Below are 27,075 nucleotides of genomic sequence, written 5' to 3'. Positions count from 1 at the left end.
AAATCCATACCTCAAAGTACAGGGTTGCTGTACTTAAGAAAGTGGTAGCTAGTCCGCATCGTAATAAACAGAAACTCCATCAGGTGTTCATTAGAGAGATATTGGGCACCCTTAAAGTGGCACGGACAAGACTCCTTTCCAGATAACTGCAGATGGATGTAAGTGAAAGGCTAATGCTGCACTTATCCTGCAGCATCAGCTTCAGAGTTAGAGATATATAATGATTTTCATCACATTGCAAAGATATAAACAGTGACTCTTATACCTCTGGGTTGATAAGCTTTAATCAGCCCCATTGGGTTACATCTAAACCAGCACCAAGAAAGAACAGTGATATTTCAGAACTCAGTTGATAGGGGAAGTGATGCAAATATTTCATCCAGCAAGTGGCAGTTTCATATGTCACGTTGGCTTCCTTCATGTCAGAACAAATGACAAAAGACAACCAAATACAAATAAAAGTTTCAATAAATAACATTTTAATAATATCAAAAAGTTGAACGAGATATGTTATAGCACTAGGGGACTTTACCTAATTATCCAAACATCCATCCATCCATTATCCAACCCGCTATGTCTTAACTACAGGGTCACGGGGGTCTGCTGGAGCCAATCCCAGCTGACATTGGGCGCAAGGCAGGGAACAAACCCCAGGCAGGGCGCCAGCCCACCGCAGGGCACACACACACACTAGGGACAATTTAGAATCGCCAATGCACCTAAAGTGCATGTCTTTGGACTATGGGAGTACCCGGAGGAAACCCATGCAGACACGGGGAGAACATGCAAACTCCACGCAGGGTGGACCCAGGAAGTGAACCCGGGTCTCCTAACTGCGAGGCAGCAGCACTACCCACTGCGCCACCGTGCCGCCCGTATTTTTAACACTGATAAAAAGCCAACAAGTGTAGAAATCTTTCTAGACTTCTGTAAAACTCAGTGAATGTAGGTAAGTGGTTATAGACAAAAACTAAAAATATTAAAATTTTTAACAAAACACATTTTGCGCAAATGCAATAATGTCCAAAAGAGATCAACTTTTACATATGAAGAGCAAGATTTAAAAAAAATTAGGAAAGCTAAAAGGCTTTTACAACAGATTCAAAAATGCAAAAGACGACCTAATCAGCTTAATTTATTATTTTGGCTTTTAAAATTGTGCAAGTCTAGGTATACTAGTAAATGGAAGGGATGTATATGATATTATTATTCAAAAACATTTCAATAAGGTAACCACATGGCAGGGTAGTGATTGAACTAAAAGAAATAAAAGTTCAAGGTCCAGTATGTAGATGGGTGCAAAGGTGCTGTAAGAAGTGTTCGTTTGCAGACACTTTGTAGATGACACTATACTATGCAGAACAGATGATACCCTAGGATCGGCAGAATCATTACAGGTGGATCAGGGGAGAATTCAGACTTGGACAGAATGAACTGCTCACATTAAAACTATGTTTATGTTGTGTGTTTAGTTTAAACCCACTCAGACTTTGATCTATGGCCTGTAAAATGCAGCTCTAGTTAGATGAGTGTATTGTTAAACAGCCGGTTTCAAAGAACAAATAAACATGAGTTCAAATATTATCAGGCCTATAGAGAGCAAAACATTTTAAAGAAAATATTTCAACTTTAAAGGCTCCAATTCCATTTATTGTAAGTTGTAATGCTTAAATTAATTTTTACAACAGCTTTAAAAAAATAAAAATGGCAATGAGTAATTAAACACAGATAAATAAATGAAAAATGTTTATGGTGTGTTCAATACTGCAGGCATGTATTAACACTTGCTTACTGGACAGATGACTCTGTGAAAACATCTTATTTTATGGTCAGTTATTAAGATTTTGTTGTTCATGTCTCTTTACAATTGCTCAAAAATTATTGTCTAAATTGTGTAGTAAATAAGAATGTATTTCTAAATAAGCACTGCTTTTATTTTTTATTTACCCTGTAACTTGGTTGTTGTACAATAATTTTAAAAATATATTTGCAAGAAAATTAGTAAAATTGGTAATACTGAATTTAATATATTCAAGCAGTTTAAAATTTAGGCTTTGAAACACATTTTCTTGCATTTTTGCTCCTTCCATTGTTTCTACAGTATGAAACAGATGACGTAAGTAGAGCTTGAAGTCTTGAATACCAATTACAGAAGAATGTCATAAAATTCATAGAACATTAGAACACCCTCATTATTATTAAAATAATAATGCAGTTTGTATTATTGTATAAACGTAGTAATATTTAAAATAATTATTTTAAGCATAAAATGGCTCGTTTATTTAACTTTATTCTTTTAAGAATGAATGAGCATGATAACCAGTGAACAAACGCACTCATGCACCTAAAGTTCTAAATCAAGACTATACACCTTATTTCTAAATGTGATAAGCTGTAGCAATAATAATTCATTCAAAGATCTCACCCTAGGCTCTGTGTCTTCCTCTTCATCATCAGGATTAAAAGCTTCAGCACAAACTAAAAAAAAAGTAGTTGTAAAGGTTTAAATACTTACATATTAATAAAATGTACCAAAAAATATAATAGTATAAACATAATTCTTATCCTTTAACTAATACTTTACTGCATGTTTGATAAAACAAATATAATTACAAACATGTCATTAAATACATGATTTATGAAATAACATTTTCAAACTGTGCAGTCTAAATTAATGTGGTGTGGACTGGAGCATGCATACCTAGCAGCACTGGGTACAAGGCAGGGAACAGCCTTGAAAAGGTTGCAGATCCATTAAAAGTTTAGAATGCTCAGAGAAAACACCCACACAGAGACAGGAAGAACAACCAAGCTCCACACAGGCAACAGCAGGATTTGAACACAAGATACTGCATCTGTATGCCAGCAGCACTAACCACTGTACCACTGTGCAACCAACCTGTTTAGTTATTCAGTTAAATTAGAACAGCATAACATGATTCGGAAAAATGAGTAAACTATATAAAAGGCTTATAAAAAGTTTTTATATATTTTGGTAAATCCCTTTTCCCTCCATAAGTGACATGCACACACCAATCATTTTATCTGGTTATAAAATGTTTTTACATATTTTGGTTATTAACTTTTATCATCTATAGGTAACAAGCACACATCCAACATTTCATATTTGAAACAATATTCCTTACCTAAATTTTTTTCCTATTTTATAACTATATTTCATTTTTTATTCTAAACACTTTCCTCATTTGTAATTATTTCCATAATTCTGAATCCTCTGCAATTATTTAGACCTCAATTTTACTTCTTGTATGTTTTATTTTCTTTACTGATTCAATAATTTTCCAAAAACTTCCATGTAATATTTGTTGAATTGTCCAAACTATACAGTTAAATTAATTTCTGCATTGAAATGTGATACTTGAAAAACAAATCTACTAAGAAAATGTATTATAAATACCTTTTTTTCTGATTACAAAAATAAAATTTGTTTTCGAGTGTTTTCTTAAGTATGCAGGTTTGCAGATTGCTCTAAAACCACTCAAGTGTTCTGAAGAAGCAGTGCCTGTCCCAAAAACATTAGGCACAGGGCAGGAATTAGACCTGGGGTCAAGGTTATTCATTGCAGGTGTGACACGTGGCTGGGGGTGGTTCCCAGCCGGGACGCCCAAGAGGACCGGAGGAGGGCTCACGCCTCCTCCAGACCATGAGGGGGCGACCGCCCTGGTCGTGGTCACCGCCAGGGGGCACCCCAATGCCTGGAGAGCCCTGGACCTCAGCACTTCCGCCACACCAGGAAGTGCTGGGGGGGAAGAGGAACAGGGACACCTGGAGTGCTTCCGGGGATGCAGTCGGCACTCCCGCCACACTGGGGCGTGTCGGTAGAAGATTGCCGGAGCACACCTGGAGCACATCCTGGGGAACATAAAAGGGGCCGCCTCCCTTCATTCAGGGCTGGAGTCGGGTGGAAGAGGACGAGGTCTGGGAGAGGAAAGAGGCGGCCTGAAGAGAGGAAAGGCAGAGTGTGGTTTTGGCCCAGACTTGTGGGGAAATTGGTGCTGCGGCACTGGGTTTGTGCACTTTAATTGTAAAATAAACATGTGTTGGACTTCAAACGATGTCCGTCTGTCTGTGTCCGGGCTATCTACCACACAGGTTACAAACACACACACAAGCCTTGCACACACTCACTCAAACTGGGCCTTTTGTATCTGGTTAACAACAAACTATATACTGTAATTTTGAGAAATGGAAGGAATAATGCATTATCAAGTTAAAAATACCTGTATACACAAACATATTGAGAACAAGTAAACTATCACAGTGTAGGGCTGTCAAAATAGGCACAAATCAAGGTTCAAATATTCATATTAAAAATAAGTATAAATATTCATATACATTGGAACACAGGTTAACAATTCTAGGTATATATATGTACTTTTATGCTTTTTCATATTTATACTATTAATACTGATACTGTAACAGCTCTAACTCTTGCATCAGTAGAAACAGCATTATCACTGATTCAACAAGTGGAAGCTATCTGAGCTCATATTCCGTTATTAAAATAAGAATGTTCAGTGGCTGCTGTGAGAAAGCTGATAAAAAAAGGAAAGCTTGTCACAGTCACATATTCACTATTGTAGTGTGGCAAAAGTCCTTGTAAAGTATAGCGAGCTATCTAAAAGAACAACAAAAACAACCAATAAGCCAATGGATCAGTGCTGGCTATCAATACAAAGCATTACACAGCATGTTCACTTTTTTCTTAAAGTGATGGTAAAGCATGAAGTGCTTATGACTTGTGCATTGTTGCTTAAAAGATATACATGAAAACTGAAACAAATGTGACACTTAAAATCAGAGCCTTTCATAATGCCTGGATTTTTCTGATTGCTTGTGTAAGAGAAAACAGAGCCAAGTATGCTTTTCCTGACTGTAATGCAGAAAAGATTCCCAGGCAAATTGCTCACAATTGTTAAACACACTAAATGTAGTCATGTTTTTTACCAGCATCTTTTTAATCCTAGAGTTCAGAGGAATTTATATGACTGTCCATTTCTCTTGTATATATATATTGTGGCATTGTGAATCTATGCATGTTAAACTGAAACAACCAAATGTACTAAATGATACATTATATTAATATTTACATATTTCCTACCACATTATAACTATTTATTTACCAAATGTTTTATGAAGAAAGTAATATGTCAACAAACAGTACAGAGTAAAATTTTAAACCTAACCAACTTAGGAGGTAGTAGATCAGGTTTATTGGACTTGATCCTTGATGTATAAAATATACAAAAAAAGTTGGCTGAGATAGCTAAAAGCTCATTACTGATAGAGAAAAAACTAAGGTTTTAAAGCAATCTATACTAATAAAAGGAAAATCAGAAATATTATTTCTATGCCGATAAGGGAAGATGCACTATTAAGTGTAAACTCTGAAAATTTAAGAGAAAACGCTCCTTACTTTGGAGTTCTTGAATTATTAATATTTCAATTAAAACACAGATCACAATACAAATATAATAATACATCTGTAAAAGACATATTTGTATAATCTAGTAAGATGAAAAATATCACCACAAAACTGAGGAAGACTATTATTAAATGTATCTATGTTCACCCCCTAAAATTCAGAACCTGAGAATCATTCCTTTTGTTATACATAAATATCAGAAATAGCATCTTACCTATAAATACCCATTTCCATGATGACACAAGCACATTTAAAACAGAAGTCATGTGAAGTCTGGCTCAATAACTACAACCATAAAATGAAGATAATGTTTCCCTTTTACCAGTCTGTGAAACAAGATGCTAAGCATTATATCAGTTTACGTCTCTGGGTGTACTGAATAAAACAGGCTTCATATAGCTGCATATGTAAGATATTTCAAGGAGCTCTCACATTATTGGATACAATTGATTATTTGATCAAACTATACATTAAATTACAAAATATGTAATACAAAACTACAGCTATGTGCTTAATTTACTTGTAAGGATTATCATTAACCATTGCTACATAAAAATCTTACACCTAAACGATCAGAAGTGCAGCTTATTGCCAATCAGTGTTCATACAAATCACAATAAATACTACTGTTCTAAAGATATGCAATGTATTTGGTGGAGAGGTGTGTCTTTGGCAAGAACTCTTACAGCTCCAATACTTGGTTGGAAGCCTTGTGATTTTGATAAGACTTTATCTTGACAAACTTGTTTTTGCAGAAATGACTGACAAAAGCCAGCTAAACATTTAATCCCATAGCATACAACTCATCATTCACAAAGTAACAGATGGACAGGTGCAACATCTGTCAGGTGAGAACCATTTACGTAAACTAATTTTGACAAATTTGAAATTGGTAATAAAAAACGGAAGTGTCAGCATTGGAGGAGAAACCACCAAGGATTTAGCAGTGGCTTCTTGATTGGTAGTTCTCTCTTCTGCTGTAGAATTACTGACAGCAACATTAATCAGATTATGGAGACAAGGAAACATTCTTAAGACAACTATTTAGGATCTGTACAAATTAAGTTTTTGATCATGCACAAGGAAGTTAGCTCAATGTGCCTTGTAAGTATACCAAGATACATTTGGTTGTTTGCAAGTGTGCACTCCAACATCTCACTAGAGCAATGGTTCTCAAAGGTGGGTCATGACAGGATTTCTATAATAAAACAAAAAAAATGCAAAAAAACGTCTTTTGTTAACAGGAGAGGTTGAGGGCGGATCAGGGTTAGAGGGTGATAATTAGCTGTAAACATCAAAAAAAACCTCACTGCAATGGTAAAGGTAGACTATCTTTTCTTGGAGGAATGTTTTGACTATTGGATTTGACATCTAATCTCTGCATGTGTATGAATAAAGAAGAGCAAACAACAACAAAAATGGCAACAGCAAAAATGGCATCGACATCTGGCGAGATGGTGAAGTGAATGTGCAAAGCAAAATACTCAGTGAACAATGTTTTGCATGTTATCACTGAATTGCACTCTGACTTACTCTGATTTTGGTGCGAGTGATCTGGAGATCAAGATTGAAAGCTGATCAGTCCCCAGCTGATTGTGGTGCTGAATACATGTAGTTCCCACGCCTACAACAACGTTTCCCTTGGAGGACCACCATTTATTTACAATGACAAGAGGTACAAACCAGATTGCGTCAGACTGTGACCGCTTCTGTCGCTGCCTCCAGAGACGGCAAATATGCAGTGACAGTGGCCACAGTACCAGCAACAGATGTTTTACGTTGATGTATTTGAGAAAATATTACTTTGTGTGCTTTCAGAAAAATGAGTGTGGCTGCTGAGTTGGTAGGGCAGGATCAGCATCAGTCAAAGGCGCACAAAAGAAATTTCTCAGTCCAATAAAGTTAGTTTTTAAACAGTCTGGCAGACGGCCAGCTGCTCAACCCGGCCGAGACGCCCGAAGAGAAGAAAGATGGGGGAAGGCACCTATTCAGGGACACTGCCTCCCCCAAGACGCCAGATGGCGAGTTCCCTGCAGCATAGAGGTGTTCTGTATTCCCGCAGGGCATCATGGACTTTGTAGTTCGGCTTCACAGCCATGCTGGGTACCGTGGGTGCCGCCAGGTGACGCTGCCGGGAGACACGAGGATTTATACTTTCCATATAGCCCGGAAGTACTCCCAAGTTATGGGGACGGAAGAACAGAAGTACTTATGGGATGAAGAAAAATGTAATTCTCCATTTGACCTGGAAGTGTTGACAAGTCACATGAACAGAAGAGGAGAAGCACTTCTGGGTCAAGAACTATATAAAGGACTATGAGAAACCCAGCAAGCGAATCGGAGGTGGGAGGGAGTGTAAAAGAGCTTGCTGGGAGGTGTGGAGGAGAATTGTATTGTATTGTTGAGGTTGATTAGTGTTTATTGTGGTGGATGTGGTGTTTTGGAGGCACTATAGAAGAGGAAAAAGAAGTAAAAAATTCTTAGTGCTTTTAAACTCGTGTCTGGAGTATCTGTCTGTTGGGTTCACGGGGCAACAGCGCCCCCAGGTGTCCACAACAGGTTTAGCGAAAATTCAAAGCACACTCTAGTGCAGTAGTTCCTCAACAAACTTTTTTAAGGTACGACCCACTTTAGACATGAATTGTGTTTGCACCCCCCCCCCCATTTTTAAACAAACTGAAGCTGATCAGTGGTAAAATAGTTATCAAATAATACATATACTGGTACCATCTGTCGTAGATCCTATTTTCAAACTCACTTCTGCATTCAAAGATTACACAGAAGACATTTTAATGCTCAAAGGGCATCCATGATTTTTGGGTTTAATGGGCAATCCTAATTACATGATGCACTTTCCTAAAAGCCTCATTAACATTCTCAAATTTAATGATGAGCGAAATTGATTTTTTATTTACAAGTAAGAGTTATCTAAATCTTAAAAGCTATTTTTTAAATTGTACACTAAAACTGGAATAACTTTTTATCAGGTGGTATATAATCTACAATTTGTCCAAATTTACATTTGTGAGGTTGTGAGGTACTGTGAGGTTATTTTTTGTTTGAATTAAATCCTTCCATTTTTCATATTTAGATTTTCATATAAAATACAGTAAACACAATCATATAAAATATTAGAAACCTTTGTCAGTTCTTGTTTTATAAATGCTGATTTTTCCTGCTCTCCAGTTTGAGAGTTCAACAAATAAATTTACAAATTGAAAATCAAACATAACCATAAAGATAACTTTTCTTAATTACATAATCACATGATGTTATTATTATAAAACAAGGAATACAAGCAATCAAATTTAATAATAATTTAATAATTACTTAACATAGCAAAACAAACTACACAAATTTACAACAGCAACAAAAATAACACAGTCTTACCTGATGCACGTCTTGTAAATCTATTGATGACAGGTGCTAAGAGGAAACAAAGCAAAAATTGTTAAATCTTTTATACTTATATTTCAGCAACAGTAAACCACTCAACAATACACTGTTAATGTGGATGAAATTATAATAGATAAAACTCCAATAAATACTAAGTCACAAAATATTTAAATAAAACGTTATCTTTTTACCTAAGAATATAATGTTGTGTGGTTATTGCTATAGCAATTTAAATATCTGGGTCAAAAATCTTTAGTTAAGGGTTTGGGAAGCTTATGATGTTCCACAAAGCTCCACTAAGCTTGAGTAACTTTGTGTTGTGTAGTCAAGCTCAGACCATAGACATATAGTATATTTTAAGAATGTGCATTCCGCTTTAATTTTGATATTCAAATATCCATTAAGTGTTAATAAAATTACAGTTTCACCAATATTAACATATCATAAGTATTCTGATTGCAATTAAAGTTGGCATACATTTATCAGTTTGGCAAAAGTAATACAGAGAAAAAGTGTATAGGAATTTTACATGTACATATAGAATCTTTACTGACTGTCAACATGGATATAACATTTACAAACTCAGGGAAACTTGAGCTTAACTCCCAGTAAGAATTTAGCATAATACACTTTAACCCGAGAAAACCAGTATGTTTTTGAGAAGGTCTGTACAGTATATAATTCTGTTGAGAGTTGTGCCATTAGTGGAAAATACGCTTTCAGTGGGAGCTTAGGTTTTTGAGAATAATTTCACTGTAGTTTGTACATGTAACAATAATAACTCTATAAACTTATAATGACCCTGTAAATCATTTTATTTTAATTTAAATGATAAAAAGCAATAAACTCAACTCCACACTAGAGTATACACAAATCTCAAATTACCATTTCAAGAAACCAAAACTGTACTTTAGCATTACGCAGAAGCACTTTGAAGACACAAACTAATACACTAATATAAATATACAGCCCCTTGCTCCCCCGCCAATGCCACCACTCCCAGAAAGGGAAAAACAAGCACGATTACAAAAGGGAAATAAAATCAAACAGCGGCCAGGGGGTTCAGGGAGGCTGAAGGGAGCACAATTAGAAACACGACAAAAAGTCTTGCAAGGCCGTATCCATCCCTTAGGTGGCATCGCAGGAAAAAGTAAGGGGCAGATAATATTATGAACAAGTCTCATATGCTTGCAAGCCAGTGATGGCCTCCTGCAACTTGAAAGTGGCTGCAAAACACTGGTTTAGATGTATGTGTATGTATGACTATCTCTGGGGATGTCTGTTTTCTGCCCTGCACCCAGGGCTACCAGCAAAAGCACTGTCCCCACCAATGTAACCTCACACTGGAAGAAACTGGTATGAAGCTATATCTGTGTACTTAGTTTATTCCAGATATGAAATGCAAGAAAAACAAACAACAAAATAAATAAATATGCTGGTATGAAAATATATGTATGTACTTTGTTTATTCCAGATATGAAATCCAAGAAAAAAAACACAACAAAATAAATAAATATACCTTTATGGAGCACTTCAATTGAAGGTAGGAGAAGATGGATGAGCTACAGCATGAAATCTCAAATCTACCACACAAAATGTAAGGTTTTGATGTGTCTTTTGGTAAACAGAAATTATTTCATGTGCCTTTCATTTCATGTAACTTTGTAATGCTATGGTATATGAAATTTAAACTTGTGTGGCAGGTGGCCGGGTGTGGTCATCAGCCGCCTGCCTATTTAAGGGGCAATCAATCAATGCTGGAGTCGGGTGAGGAGTTGGACAAGGTCGGAGAGGAGGCAGCAAGGAGAGGCCTGAAGTGTGTGAGAAGAGAGAGAGAGAGAGAGAGAGAGAGACGGCTGGGGAAGAAGCCGGGACAAAGAAAGGTAGCTAAGTGAAGCCTGGACTTTGGGAGACTGTGGGGGTTTGATGGCAGTGCACTTAGAGACTGTAAATAATATAGTGTAAATAAACGTGTGGTGATGGCTGTAAATGTGTCTGCCTGTCTGTGTCCGGGCCGTACTATTTCACACTTGGTAAAATGATTGAAAGACAACTGTCTGCTCTCACTTACATTCCAGAAGGAAAAAAAGGGTATACAGTGATCCCTCCTCCATCGCGGGGGTTGCGTTCCAGAACCCCCCCGCAAAAGGTGAAAATCCGCAAAGTAAAAACCATATGTTTATATGTTTATTTTTATATTGTCACGCTTGGGTCACAGATTTGCACAGAAACACAGGAGGTTGTAGAGAGACAGGAGCTTTATTCAAACACTGCAAACAAACATTTGTCTCTTTTTCAAAAGTTTAAACGTACTCCATGACAAGACAGAGATGACAGTTCCGTCTCACAATTAAAAGAATGCAAACATATCTTCCTCTTCAAAGGACTGCTCGTCAGGAGCAGAGAATGTCAGAGAGAGAGAGAGAGAGAGAGAGAGAAAAGCAAACAAACAAAAATCAATAGGAGCTGTTTGGGCTTTTAAGTATGAATATCAGAGAGAGAGAGAGAGAGAGAAAAGCAAACAATCAAAAACCGATTGGTGCTGTTCGAGCTTTTAAGTATGCAAAGCACCGTGTGGGAAGCATTTCGCTTGACAACACAGCCGCAAGTAAGCCCAGCAAGTAAGGGAGCAATGTGAAGGTAGTCTTTCAGCAATTTTTAGACGAGCATCTGTATCCTCTTGGGGCGCGAACAGCCCCCCTGCTCAAACCCCCTCCGTCAGAAGCAGAGAATGTCAGAGCAAGAGAGAGAGAGAAAAGCAAACAATCAAAAATCAATAGGTGCTGTTCGAGCTTTTAAGTATGCGAAGCACCGTGCGGGAAGCATATCGCACAACAAAGCAGCCACAAGTAAGCCCAGCAAGGAAGGGAGCAATGTGAAGGTAGTCTTTCAGCGTTTTTTGAGGAGTGTCCGTATCCTCTAGGGGTGCGAACAGCCCCCCTGCTCACAATATATTTGAGGAGTTTTATTTAATACGTAATACGTGGCTCTGATTGGGTAACTTCTCAGCCATCTGCCAATAGCGTCCCTTGTATGAAATCAACTGGGCAAACCAATTGAGGAAGCATGTACCAGAAATTAAAAGACCCATTGTCCACTGAAACCCATGAACCAGCGAAAAATCCACGATATATATTTAAATATGCTTAAATATAAAATCCGTGATAGAGTGAAGCCGTGAAAGTCGAAGTGCGATATAGCGAGGGATTACTGTACATAACAAAAAAAAAAGAGACATGTAATTCATACTCAGAGGGCAAAAATGTTTTCAGAACTATTCAACTCAAAAATAATAAGTGATGCTAATATTTTTTTCTTCAGTGAATCCAATCTTGCATAAATAGGAAATGCCCGATTCTGAACTTTAAATCATTGTAGCTATGATGCCATGTGTCGCACAACCCTGATTGTCTAGCCTAGCAACAGCATAGCAACTGTGAACCTGTCCCAAAATGGCAACATCCATAATCTAAACAAGAAAGTTCCATGGGAGAACGTGAGTCACTTTTACCAATATTAAAAACATATGGGAACACAAAATAAATATATAGATTCCTTGACCTACAAAATCCCAGAAACTGTACTCAAATCATTTTTGAAGGCCAACGAGCTGTTGGAAATATTAAATCAAAAGCCTGATTACGACAGAGTGTGGTTCAGATACCTTGATGTAAATCTAATGGGCAATGAATCCCTATCTGTAAAGAGTGGTAAAGAAAATAAAGTGACAACCATACAAATATTAACAGCATTGCCAAAGGAAATTCTGCTTTCTACTACATGGAGATGTACTGACACAATCTTCTCATTCACTTATACTCCAAAGGTTTAAGGCACCATAATGACATTGTACTGAGAAAACCTGTCCAAATGACAAACAAGGACCAGGGGATAAACAATTTCAATGACAAAACCAAAGAAACAGTAGTAAAGACAGACATGGGTCTAAGCTAAAAGGTCAAAAACAAAACACAAACATCAAAACATGAGGAAGAAGTTATTTAATGTCAGCACAGTGACATCAAAAGTCACACTCTGTGTTATATATCTGTCTAAATTTATGCATTTTATTGATGTTTTTGAGTTACTATGTGTTACATTTTTATGCATTTTCTATTATGTTTATTATCATGTATTGTCCTTTCAGATGTGCCTAAGTTTATTTTTTTGAGTGGTTCCCCTAGAAGCGGGCCAATCTGACATCATCACTCCTGTGCCTCCTTCTAGCTAGTTAAGTCAGAAAAACATAGCTGATCCATGAAGTTTCTGGAATTAGTTATGGTATTATGGTTTATGCATTTGAATTTTGCATGTTTTTTGATTGTTTTACTCTGGTTTTTGGATTCTGTTTTCTGGATAGTGTTTGGGACTTGTTTGTTTGAGTATTAAGTTTTTGAAAACTCTTTATTGCTCTTCTGAGCACCTTTTTTGACCAATTTTGCTCTTTAATAAAATATTCCCATTTTGCAATTTTTTCTTTATTGCCTTTTAGTCACAAGCTAGAGTTTTATTATAGTATCTCCACCATTTTGGATCTGTTTAGATTATAACACACTGTTAAGCCAGTTTTCCCCAGTTTGGGCCTAGACAGGTGGAAGCCTTCAGGTAGATTTCTGGGACAAGCTGGTGTGGTCTGGGCTGGCTACTGAAAGTCTTGCCCTGCTTTATGCCCTTTTGTGAGGGCCTCACACCGACTTTCTTCATGTTCATGTTTTCTTCTCACAACAAAATGATTTTGCACATTACACTCAATGCCAACAGGCGTTGTTATCATAAAGGATATGACTGCCACCATAAAAAGAAAACCAAAAAAAAAACACCCAAACCTAAAATGACATCAAAGAAATAATTAAAAAAAACAAAATATATCAATAACAGTAACTTCAGGAAGGCTTGCTCATTTCATACTAGAGAAGTGACATTTGTTATTGCTAAGATCTAGACCATCCACACAGTTCCTGTTTACCTGAAGATAATCACATCTGTTTCTGCACACTTCATCTGTGCTGCTCCATTCAACTTCCTTGAAATTAATCTGACTGGTCTATTTGTGTCTCTGTTTCGTTGTCTATGAGCATTTTTGTCAAGCTTGGCTTCAGGGAGAGGGCAGGTGAAAACCAACTATCCTCAAATCTTTTGTGCATGCTTACAATACCTTTTCAGAAAGGTTAACTGAGGGATTGGCAGGTGGTGAATTAACCATCTACAACTCTGTATGTACCATCAGGCCTAACCATGAAGGTTCAGCAATGCTCTCTCAAATTGACCATTCTAAGACATAGACAATGACCTATCTACCAACGGTAAGTCTGTCAAAGTTGGATGGGGTTGTCATGCAAATGCAATAATACAGTAATAATGAAATAATGAAATGCAATAATACAGTATACAATAGCCCCCCGCAAAGTCGCGGTTCAGAGTTTGCGGCCTCAGACATTCGCGGATTTTTCCTTAGAACCTAACTATTAACTGTTAACAGAAACAGCAAATATCCTCCGCAATTTTTATGGCTTTTATTGTGGCAATACTGTACTACAGAGAGAACAGGAAGCAACTGTAGAGAAAACGTGGCTTGGGATGGTGAAAGTAGCCAATAGAATTTGAAACTGCAACTCCCTGCAGTCCCTGCAGGGGATCTGATTGGTCTTCTGCTGAGGGTGCTGGGGCTGTTGAGGTCAAAGGATGTCAGCGCGGCTTTTAAAAAGGGGGCCAGTAACCAAAAGCAAAAAAAAAAGTTTTTGTAATTTGTGTTTCAAGTTCCTGTCTGTCTGCCTTCTGTTGGGTTACCTGTACTTATTCATTTTGTCCTGGATCGTTTCCAGGCGCATGAAACGATCCAGGACAAAATGAATAAGTACAGGTAACTTTTTTTTGTCTGCTGTCTGCCTGTGTACATGAGGACTGTAAGTGGATTCATGGCCATCCTGCAAAGAAAGGAGCGCTCCTGAACCTTCTACCCGTCTTCACCATTTCAGGAACTACCAGTAGGACTATCTTTACATTCCCATTTAACGTGCGGATCTCCGGACTATCTATTTTCTTCATTACATTTCATCCGTTGCCATTTCTCATGAACTTTTTCATGATTTACTGTGTGTGTTTTGCTAGTGCTTTGTTGTACTTAATGTGTAATCGCCGTAAGGGGAACAGGGGTGGCATCATTGTTTTCTAATTTCATTTGTTTTCATTACATTCTTTATTTGCTGTTTGATTACCGGTAATTACTTGATAACTAACTGCATACTAACCTTGTTTTACTTCTGAAAGAGACATGTTTGTTTGAAGTGTTTGAATAAAGTTCCTGTCTCTACAAACTCCTGTGTTTCTGTGACCCAGGCATGACACCCTGCAGTACTGCAGCCTCACTGTCTCTGGGATTCAGCCGCTGCACTCGACTACTTTGCCAGCGTCAGCGTTTACCTTTGTGTATTTGTGTGCAGCCATTTCAAGCGCAGTTGGCTCAGTGATTTACCGAGTTTCATCCATGGGGTCAGTTGCACTTTGTACAAATTGTTCCAGTAGTTTTTTAAATAGTTTTACAGTTCATTAGCAGTGTGTAAAATGATCAGTGTTGCAGTAATTGTGATTTTCTTTGCATGAAAAAAGTGTTCCATTAAAATTTCACTTTTTCTTTGTTAATTGTGGCGTTTACTTAAAAAGTGCAGCAAAAAAGTATTTGGCATCCAGAGATGCATTAGCCCCCAAGTTTGTGGCAGTTTAAGGGTTAAAGCCTCAAGATGCCGCCAAAACGCCCTGCACTGTCTAAGGCTTCTGGCAATGAAAACGCGCTTGCATGAACTACAGTACATATAGCGGTAGACATAGCTGTACAGTATACAGGTTTACCTTTACATTCTTTATTTTTAGATAATGTATTAAGCTGAGTTTGAAATAAAATTAAAGTGTTTTGTTGGCATATTTAGGGTTTAAACTATGAAAATAGGCATTTTTTTAACCACATCCAAAATTCACAGTTTTTCATAATTCGCAGGTGCTCTAGGAACGTAACGTAAATAATATATCGTTATTTGGAACACATGCATTTCATGTGTGTTCTGTGTCTACATACATCTGGGTAAGTGTAGGATGACAGGAAATGTGAGGCAAGAAATGTTGAACACATACCTAAAACAGAAACTTTTTGTCATGTCATAGTACTAATGAATCCTTACACTGGCTCCCGGTTAAGTTTAGGGCAGATTTCAAAATCCTTCTTTTAACATATAAAGTATTAAATGGTCGAGGTCCGGCTTACTTGTCTGAACTTATCATGACTTACAAACCTGAGCGCACATTAAGATCTCAAGATGCCGGTCTGCTTATGATTCCAAGGATTAATAAAATAACAGTGGGAGGTCGAGCTTTTAGTTACAGGGCCCCTAAACTGTGGAATGGTCTGCCTGCTACTATAAGAGATGCCCCTTCGGTCTCAGCTTTTAAATCCCGGCTGAAGACTCACTACTTCAGTTTAGCATATCCTGACTAGAGCTGCTGATTAACTGTACAGACTGCATCTCTGTTGTTAGTCATTAGCACTTAAACATAAGTAACTTGACAGTTATAATTATATACTAACCCTCACTTATTCTGTTTTTCTTCTCGGTACTCAAATGTGGCACTTGGTGCCATGGCCCACCTGCCAAGTTGTTTTGCCTGCCTAAGGAAAAGTCATCCCAGATGGAGGATCGCAGGAATCGTGGGAAAGAGGGGTCCTTTCATCGGATTGGCTGGCCCAGCACTATTTCAGCCGTGGAATGGCCAAATAGGGGAGGCAGCTTGAAGGATGAGGTCTCCAGGACTCTACACAAATCCAAATCTTATCATGGGATATATCATCTACTGTTAAATTCTGCTCTGTACTTCTAAAATTTATATTTTTTATTTCTTACTATATTGAGGAATTGTTCTGTTCTGTGAACTGTATTGTATTGTATTGACCCCCTTCTTTTGACACCCACTGCACGCCCAACCTACCTGGAAAGGGGTCTCTCTTTGAACTGCCTTACCCAAGGTTTCTTCCATTTTTTCCCTACAAGGTTTTTTTGGGAGTTTTTCCTTGTCTTCTTAGAGAGTCAAGGCTGGGGGGCTGTCAAGAGGCAGGGCCTGTTAAAGCCCATTGCGGCACTTCCTGTGTGATTTTGGGCTATACAAAAATAAACTGTATTGTATTGTAATGACAAAATTTTGACATGAAGTGTATACTGTGTCAAGACTGAAGTCCAAATATCAAATAAACACTATCACAAAAGGTACAAGTATAACAAAACAAGTGAGCTTTTATTCAAGAATATAACCAAAGAAAAAGAAATCGGTTTAGGGTACGATGCTGACATGACTGCTTGTGTGGTGCAGCGGTAAGAACTGCTGACTCATAATCAGGCTTCGGGTTTGATTCTGTGCATTTTCTAAATTTTCCGTTTTGAGTAGTGAGCTGCTCTTATTGTTACTGTTATAGAATAAAAACACATTTGATTTGAGTCTGTAACAGCTGATGTAAATTTATGGGTCTTTAGGGTTTTCTTTTTTTTTTCAGTAGAAATGTAGAACCCTCATCCTCATCTGAGTTCACCTCTGTTATAGCATGTCTTTATTTGAAAACAGCAGTGTCAATCGTGGGGGAGCATGAACATGACTGAGAGAAAAAAAACTGAATAAAAAAAAAAAGTACCATAAATTTAAACCGGCTGTTGCAGACTCAAATCAAATGTATGTTTTATTCTATAATAGTAACAATAAGAGCAGCTCACTATTCAAAGCAGTAATTTTGGAAAGCGCATGGAATCGAACCTGTGACCTCTTGATCAGGAGTAAGCAATTCTTACCGCTGTACCGCCCAAATGGTTGTGTCAGCATTGTAGCCTATCCCAATTTCTTTTTCTTTGGTTACATTCTTGATTAAAAGCTAATTTGTTTTGTTATATGTTTACCTTTTGTGAAAGTGTTTATTTGATGTTTGGACTTCAGACTTGACACATGCACTTCATGTCAAAATTTTGGCATTAGTACTATAAAAATAAAAAAATGTTTCTGTTTCAAGTATGTGTTCAACATTTCTTGCCTCACACTTCCTGTCATCCTACCCAGATCGTTGTAGACACGGAACAAACATGAATGTATGGGTTACAAATAACGATATATTATTCACCCTATACAATTCCAGGCACCTCACACCCATATAAACAGACTTGAGCTGGGAGAACTTTTTGCCCGAGTTGAACTGCGGTGGTGGGGGGATGGGATAGCAGTCTGTTTGCTGCTTGTGCTGATTGACACATTTGCAAAACAAAAGACGCTAATGGAGAGATGCAAAGGAATTTAAGGTAGCCAGGGATTATGAGTTTTTTCGTAGGCTTAAGGGATTCTAGTGTTAAAAGAACTGTTGTTTGTTTTAAATGAGGCCATTAAGTGTCACCAATGCACATTTATTTTTCTACCTCAGTGAACATGTGGTATAATACAATTAGCCTCTGTTTAGCTTGACCCATAAGGCCTAAAACATGAAGGCATAATTAAAATATTCAGGCCACCTTTATTACATTTTGCTGCAACTGCAAAGCAGAAAAAAATGCCCCATTTAATTTAATCTGTTATTCCTTGACAGCAGGCTTCTGCCAACAACACTTAACTGCCATCCTGTGCTGCAAACTTACTAAGCATGTCTGAACACTTTGCCTGCTTTGCACTAACTGTGCTTTTAGCTTTTTATTTTTAACTAAGTACATCCAACATTTCTTTTGATTTGCTTTAAAAGTTTGCTGTATATCATTTGTTAATTTAGTGGTTCCCTGGTAAACACTAAAACTCATATAGAATTTTTAGGTTGCTGTGAAATAAAACATCTGCCAAATGAAAAATTTAATAAGGACAAAAATAGGACTGAAAATATAATTACAGTGCAGCATTTAGTACATTTAGTTACTTAAATTGCAAGACACAAATAAAGCTACTGTGCCTCAATTTGAAAAAAAAGAGATGGACACTGACCTCAGCATTTCTGGCTCCAAAGAGCAAAAAGCCACTAAGCTGGGGAAAAATCAAATGATGACTATGTTTAGCATGCTTATGCCATCAAAAGCGATTTTGCCTCAGTTACATATGTTAATTAGTGGCTGGCAGTGAATCTTTTACTACTTTCTTTATTCAGAAATGTAAGTTTGTACTAGACAATCCCATTTATGAAGAGCTATGTTTTCAAGCGCCACTTTCATTTGAAGGCTGCAGTGCTCAGTTAGCAATGCACAAGGCTAAAGTGCTTCATGTTTACCTAACTAAATGTGAGTCAAAAAATAAATTAAAATATTAACAACTAGCTTAAACTACACAGTGTTGCCTGAGCTTCTTATGTCTAGAACATCAGCTTTTGTAGAAATGTGAAAATGAACCAATAAAATATTCAGATTAATACAGTGATAATTTATAAATTTATACAGTGTACTGTATCATTTTTTTTCTATACTAAGTACATGCATGTATTATTGCAATAGGGCTAATTAATTAATCTAATGTTTTGTTATATGCAATAATTTTGATTTTTCCCTGTGGTACATGAATGTATGAATGTTTTGGTGTGTCTACTTCGGAGCAAGCAACATATAGTCGACCATGGGAAAAGCATAAACTTTCTAAGTTCATGCTTGCTATTCTGCGTGACTGCCTTTGACGACCATTTATTGTCATAGCAAATGAAAGCCACACTAGATATTGAAGTCGCTTAAAATCGAAAGGCATGAAAGTGGGTATCATAGGAATGTGTGAAATGAATACATCTTCTCCTTTAGCATTTCCATTTAAAATTGTCACTTCTATCACGTTTGGCATGAGTTTCTTCACACATAGCTCTTATCCACTGCACAATTATTGTGGGTCAAATTATGCAATAGCATTATCAGTGATCAAGTTTTCAAAATGAACCTGTGTGGTGGCATTCCAGTTGGTTCCAAAGAATTTAGGAACTCAATGGGATACAATACAGCTTGCTGTCTATCTAAGACAGTATCAATAGATTTTTCTGTTGTGACAAACTTATCCTGTATCTGGATGCTGATATTATTAATGCTTTCATTTTTAGATGCTAGATTGCTTGTTTACAAAGCAATTGATGGGTTTAAATTTGCTAAGAATATTAGGGAAAACTTTGTTCACAATTTTATGAACCGAGGGAACTACATTGGAGAAATCTGATGAAAAAGAAATTAGATAAATTGTAGGATTAGAAAGGCATTTGCCAGCACCAAAGAACAACAGCTGTTCTGCAAAGTTCTGTGCTGTTCCATCTCCCCATAAATGCACATGCATATTAGTTATCTGTGCAAGTTTCTGAATGTGTCTCCAAAGATTTGACAAGGCCTGGAATTCACTGTTCCCAGTTGCATACTGTATGATCAGCTATAAACTCTGAAATCTGAAGTAAAATGAGCTGTGATCTGGTGGGTGAAGCAAGCTTATATACCCCAGCCTCTGAGTGCTCCAAAGCTTTCAGCCTGTGCCAAGTTACGGGGAAGCATGTGGCACAAAGTGAAGTGGGGAGAAGCACCCAGAAGCGTTAAAGCATCAATAACCTAAATGTCACCTAAATCCATATGTTAACAATATACTAAAATGAACCTTTGGATGCATTCGATGCAGGCAGTATGGGGAACAGACAAGCAAATTACTGTGGAACCTCGGGTCACGAACGTCTCGGACCATGTACAAATCGGGTTACGACCAAAAAGTTCGCCAAACTTTTGCATCTGTTCACGACCACACACTCGGGTGATGAACAAGCCAGTTTCCCTTCTGGTTCATACGCACTGATGATTTCCGCATGTGTTCAGTCTCTCCCTGTGCATTCCCTGTGCAGTGAGTGAGCGAGAGTGTGAGTGAGCGAGAAAGCGCAAGTAACAGAGAGAGAGAGAGCGCGAGCAAGAGAGAGAGTGCGAGAGAGAGCGCGAGCATGAGAGAGAGAGAGAAAGCGCGAGCAAGAGCTTGAGCAAGAGTATATATATTTACATACAGCTCATACGGTGCGGAACGGATTAATTGTATTTACATACAATCCTATGGGGGAAATTACTTCGGGTCACAACCAAATCGGGTTGCGACCAGAGTTTTGGAACAAATTACGGTCGTGACCTGAGGTTCCGCTGTACATTTTTAATACTTTTTAGGGTGGTATGAAGGGAAAACACTTTGACAAAAGAACCATTTCAGTGAAATATTGCTCAATAACACTAATAGCACCTACATTTTTCATGTAGAAAATGTTTGGTCCACTATATTTGATCCAACATTTTGAATCTCAAAAAAACTATTTTAGATTTGTTATCTGTGACCCTGAAAAATCCTCATGCACCAATTTTGGTCGAAGTTGGATAATAAAGAAACAGTACCTACAATTTCCATGTGTCAAAGGGCTAAAATCAAGGGGGGAGGGATGGGTTGTCCAGTTTCATGGTAGTCTATCTTGTCCATATGGTCATAGACAGAACCTATGTAAAATTTGATTCAGATCAGTCAAAGGGTTTATGATTGTAACATACAGACAGACTTACAGGTATTCTATTTTATATGTAGTTAATGCAGTTAAGAGCAGTGCCAGCATGTGTGGCTCCTAAGGATTTAAGTTTATTATCGTACCTAATAAGGACTTGCTCATCCAACCATAAATTCTAGGCCAAAGACAAGACAGCCATGCAGATGCTTCCCTTTTTTTCAGGGTGCACCTGTGCAGGATTTTGATGGCTCTTATATTTGCATAATGGTCACCCAAGTACCACTATTACTTATTCATGATTCAATGGCCAGGTTTTTGTTCATGTTGTTGCCTTCACAGCCCCCATTACCATAATAATAAAGTATAAAAAAGTACATAGAGATGTGCATATAATACCTAGAAATATTAGAAGTTTGAAATATATATTTTTAATTTGAATATTCAAATCTTATTTTTTGGCTGATTTAACAGCCATAGTATCTCGTGCTGTTTTTGCTTGACAGCTGCAGCATGAACAAAAAAGACAGACAAGAACTGTACTTCTGTCAGTTTGAGAGAGGCTAATATCTGCAAATTAATTTATTTAAGTAGCAGAGCATTAATAAATGTTTAGATGGATAAAACATGTATCAAAACAGAATTTTTTGTTATACCATGATATGGATTTTAGGTAATCCCACCCATTTTTATCAAAACCACTAAGCAAGGTACAAAGTTTTCAAAAATCAGTGTGTTAAAGGTGGAGCTTGGGTGAATGACAGTTCTTAATCATTGACAATTCCAGTAATTACAACGTGATCCTCTCATAAACAAATGGAATATATTAATTGTACTGAAATGAGCTACTGTCTACAGACTACTTTAGATCTGCAGCCAGCATAAGATTTAAGCAATTAAAGAGTGAATAGTTTTCCTCAGGTGCTCTACTCATTGTCTCTTAATGGACAAATTTGGTACTTTCCAATAAAACTCATTTTTCACAATTACGATATAAATTAAGGGTGCATGGTTCCCACAAAATTAATAACTGGCAATAATTGCCATTGATACTATAATTGCCATTATTCCCATCCATCCATCCATTTTCCAACCCGCTGAATCCGAACACAGGATTACGGGGGTCTGCTGGAGCCAATCCCAGCCAACACAGGGCACAAGGGTGCCAACCCACCAGAGGACACACACAAACACACTCACACACCAAGCACACACTAGGGCCAAGTTAGAATTGCCAATCCATCTAACCTGCATGTCTTTGCACTGTGGGAGGAAACCGGAGTGCCCGGAGGAAACCCACGCAGACACGGGGAGAACATGCAAACTCCACGCAGGGAGAACCCGGGAAGAGAACCCAGGTCTCCTAACTGCGAGGCAGCAGCGCTACCACTGCGCCACCGTGGCACCCTTGCCATTATTCATTTTAATTAATAACATTACAATGATATACATATTTTGTGCTGGCAAATGAATATACTTTATTCTGTATAAATTCAGTACAGTAGAAGCTCCATTTAGCAGGGAACTGATTAAAAATTACTAATGTAAAACTGTTAAATGCTGGATTAATTAAAAAAATTAATATTTTCTGTGTATAAAATATATTTTTAAATTTTTTTACAATAAAGCCACAACACACTAGTTAAAAAATATTTGTCACTGTTTTTAAAATACAGTAAATATACCACCTTTTTAAAGTTAAAACATTTAAAGGCACAGTGGCCTCTTTTAGAAATCAACACTTGCATGGAGAAGTGCAAATCCAATTGTTATTTAATAATATAGACAGTACTACTAGATAGACTGATTGATTATACCCCCATTATAAATTTAATATAGCTTAATAGCAATCAAATATATTTTTAAAAAATCAGTTGTGCGTCATATCAAATAAAGTTACATTATATGCTTGTACCACACAGATCATAAACATTAGTGCTATAGTAAGAAGAACATGTCAAATCAGAAACTTCTCTTTGTACCAAAGGAAGTGTCATATTTTAAAGAAGAGATTGCATATAAAGAAATGGCACAGGGACTTGTGATTGATTACCAAGCTATTTACTGTACTGGGTGAAATTCTATATTTCATATGTGCAGCAATTTTGCAGCAAGTCCACTGGTGACTTTAAAATGATCATTTTGTAAGAGAGAAGGTGTACTTAATTTTCCCAGCCATGGACTAGCAACTAATCCAGTGTTGGTTTCTTCCTAGTTCTTAACATTGCTAGAATGAGCTTCTATTCTCTACTCACCTGTACTTGGGTAAGGAAATTGGTAATGTTATTCTTATTTTTGTAAATTTCAAATGTGTTGTTTTTTGCATTTAGTACATAATAATGGATTTAAACTATGTTATATTAGTTACACCTTTGATGTACACATTCTCATATGCAGACCCTTTTGTCAGAGAAGTCAACAGGCATAGCAGTTTAGTGTCCCCAGAGAGGTATGCCAGCCATTTACAAGGTGCACAGGCAGAAGAGGAAAGCTAATGAAAAGAAGCCCTAAAGATCTGAAAACGGCTGTAAGCACAGCTCCGAGCAGCCTGACAGCAGCTGTAGAATATGAGGGCTCAGTTCTGAGTGGAATAGCTACAGTAGAATGCCTGTAAAAACATTTAGATTTATAACATTAGTCTATGGGCTGTATCTGCCCTATATGAAAGGATCTAGCAGCTCAGAAGAATTATATTACTTTCCAAAAAAGTTCTGAAAGGACTGTCTAGGGCATTCCAAATAAAGACTGCAATAGAAAATGTGTAATTAAAAGGAGTCATACTTCTACAGATAGTCTGATATTTAGTTTCCTTTATTTAATAGAAATGCATGCTGGTAATTGGAGCTATATAAGGTGGTGCTTTTGGTGGACAAGTCACATTTTTAAAAGCTGTAATGTTAATAGAATTCAAATCATACACACTGTATTTGTAACTGTAAGAATCTGTGCTGCAATTAATAACATTTTTAATGTTGTGCTGAGTTTATTATAACAATAAAATTTATTTGTCCCTTTGACTAAAATAAATTCTAGCAGTCTAATAGCTACAGAATGAACAGGTGGTCTGAGTCACTCTAGCAAGCAATTCAAAACTGGTTAGCTTGATAAATGCTTTTGACTAACAGAAAAATTAATTAGGAATTAAGCTGTCTGTTTAATTGTAATAGGGTGAGCTCATATGTCATATTATTTAACCAAATGTTTTTTTTTTGCATTGCAATTAGTACCGTGTTTCACAAAGAAAGAATCAACATTAGAATGCCAATTGAGAAGTAACCATTTGTTACCAAAAAAAAAGCAGGGGTTCTTAAACTTTTTATTCTGAGCACCCAAATTAGTACTGTACATTAGGATACAAAATGAGGATTATTATAACAGCTGAGTCATACAAAAACGAATAACAATAGCCATATAATAAAAAAGCTAATTTACTTTGAAACATATTTCTCTCATGAAAATTCCTAAAAGAGAAAAGTGGGAAACAAATGTATTGTTAAGATGATACTCTATATATTCACTTTCCTAACACCCTCATCGTCATAAGGCAGGTTGCCTAATCCAACAAGCAATGGATGCAAGGCAGAAGCAGCCTTCACACAGGGCACCAGTCCATTGCAGGGCGAGCACACTAACACACAAACATGCACACTTGGGCCAATACAATTAACTTGCATGTTTTTGGATTGTGGAAAAAAAACAGAACATCTGGAGGAAACCCATACGCACATCGGGAGAACTTACAAACTCCATAGAGGGAGCACCTGCGGATTAAACTTAAAAAAATCATTACCATTCAAAACAGAAAAGGATTCCCAAGGAACAGTATATCACTGTCAACAGAAATTATTAGTGTAAGATGTGGTATATCTGAGAGAAAGAAATTATTGGGGTGTAGTGTAGGAATATGGTGTCAGTTTTTAAAAGACAGTATGTAAGGTAAGTTAACTTAGTTGCTTAATTAATAAATGCAGTTTATTTATCATCTCTTAAATAAGAGGTTATTTTTTAATCATATTTTTCAGATGACCTCTACAATTAATTATTACATTTTTTAAAGTGGGTTCACAAGTATTTTAAAATACCCTGGTTTTCATTTAAAAAAAATATAAAATGCATTCACAATTAGTATTTTACACAGATTATAAGATAAATCTTGCTGAATAACCTGGTGAGCTGCAGTTCAACTGTGCTGAATGCCTTCTGTTTGCCTATACTTTCTGGTGTTTTACATTTATTAGTGATCTAACAAATACGTCCTTCACACTACCATTAGGTGGACACATATTTATACACCCACTTTTTCCTTGCCAAGACATGTTAAAGTTAATACAAAATATTCTTTGCATCCCAATTATAAATTTAGGTTTGATGTATGTTGTCACACACGTGCGCATGGGAGGCAGCTAAAGGGCTTGAGTAAAGGAAGTTCTGAGGCATGCCGGGATGTGGCAGAGTGCACTGACTCTTTTTCTCCCTTCTCTGTAGACCATTCACGGGAGATTCCACCTGGCTCTCTTGACATCACTTCAGGGACCGAGCCAATGGAAGGAGACCTTGCCGGCTCTGGCCCCTGTGATGTCACGTCTGGGCTCGAACCAATGGCTGAAGAACATGAGCCCGATCCTTATGATCTCACTTCCTGTCTTCCCCTTTAAAAGCCTGCACCTTTTCCCTATTCCCTCAGTCTTGTTTTGGACTTGGTTGTATGCACATCAGTGCTGTATAATTTAAGAAAGCAACTTTGCAGCCAGGATACCAAATTATACGGGTGGCTGCCCCAAACCTTTATATGACTCTGTCTCGAGTTTGTGACATTGGCGTAGTCGGCAGGATGGAAGTCCCAGAAGAGAAGGGGACAGGACCTGCAATGCACCCAGGTTGGAGCGTACCGGGGCCGAGTGTTCAGGCGGGGAGGGTGTCCCGTGGTTCGGCGAGACCCGGTGCGAGCTCCGCTCACAGCACACTTGGCTAGGCAACCTGGAGAGGCCTGGGAGTGTGCGGGAGGGGCTCACAGAATTGGGCTACCCCGGCAGGGGAAGGCAAATGGGGCTTATTATGTTCTCTCGGAGGAGAGTGTCCGCCCCCCTGTGAGACCAGACCCCCGATTTCCACCTAGGGGTGCCCCAGACTGGCAGGTGAGTAAGGTAAAAACCTGGAGGTTGGACCCAGAGCGGCCGATCCTCAAACAAGCCTGGTCCTTATGGGCAAGGGTAGGGCAGTGGCTACAGCCAAATGAAAATAAGCCCTCCCAGGTAATAGAGCAGGTAGTCTGCTATCTGCTCTTAAAAGAGCTTCCCCGTGGCTTCACCCACCCGACCTGGGGTAATCAGTTTAAGAACTTGGCAGAGCTCATAGAGCTTCTGGAGACACAAAGGACGGCCTCACGATCTGAGGGAGCAGAACCGTCTCTTTGTCGGACTCAGCCGGAGTACGTCCCAAGACCTAGCCCCCCCCCCCGTACAACTCGGAGCTTGTATCGGCGTCCCCGGAGCTGCGGGCGTGCAAGCCGCTTGGACGCACGGAGGAATGCGGGTGGAGGGCGAGGAAGGGTGGGTGTGCTCTGGCTAATCCGTTGGCGGTCCCACATACTGGTGTGGTGATCGTCAATGGACACAAGACTACAGCCTTATTCGATTCCGGTAACAACATTTCCATTGTTGCCCGCCGGTTTGTGCTGCCGCGACAGTGGTTGAAGATTAAGACCAGTATAACCTGTGTCCACAGAGACAGCTGGTACAGCTCCGCCGCTTGTGTCATCAGT

At 37.9% G+C, this 27,075-nt stretch overlaps 1 protein-coding gene across 1 annotated transcript in view; it reads right to left on the bottom strand.

Annotated features, from left to right (window-relative positions):
• The window catches only part of LOC114646556 (cAMP-dependent protein kinase type II-beta regulatory subunit), an 81,396-nt gene that overhangs the window by 23,147 nt on the left and 31,174 nt on the right, over positions 1–27,075 (bottom strand). Inside the window, exons 2-3 of the mRNA XM_028794810.2 lie at positions 8,837–8,872; positions 2,426–2,478 (exon numbers count right to left, since the gene is read on the bottom strand). Coding sequence (XP_028650643.2) covers positions 2,426–2,478; positions 8,837–8,872 — 89 coding nt within the window. The remainder of the gene's footprint in view (positions 1–2,425; positions 2,479–8,836; positions 8,873–27,075) is intronic.

The sequence above is a fragment of the Erpetoichthys calabaricus genome, chromosome 1 (assembly GCF_900747795.2).
Source record: "Erpetoichthys calabaricus chromosome 1, fErpCal1.3, whole genome shotgun sequence".
Classification (NCBI taxonomy): Eukaryota; Metazoa; Chordata; class Cladistia; order Polypteriformes; family Polypteridae; genus Erpetoichthys; species Erpetoichthys calabaricus.
This window is presented reverse-complemented; position numbering and strand designations above follow the sequence as displayed.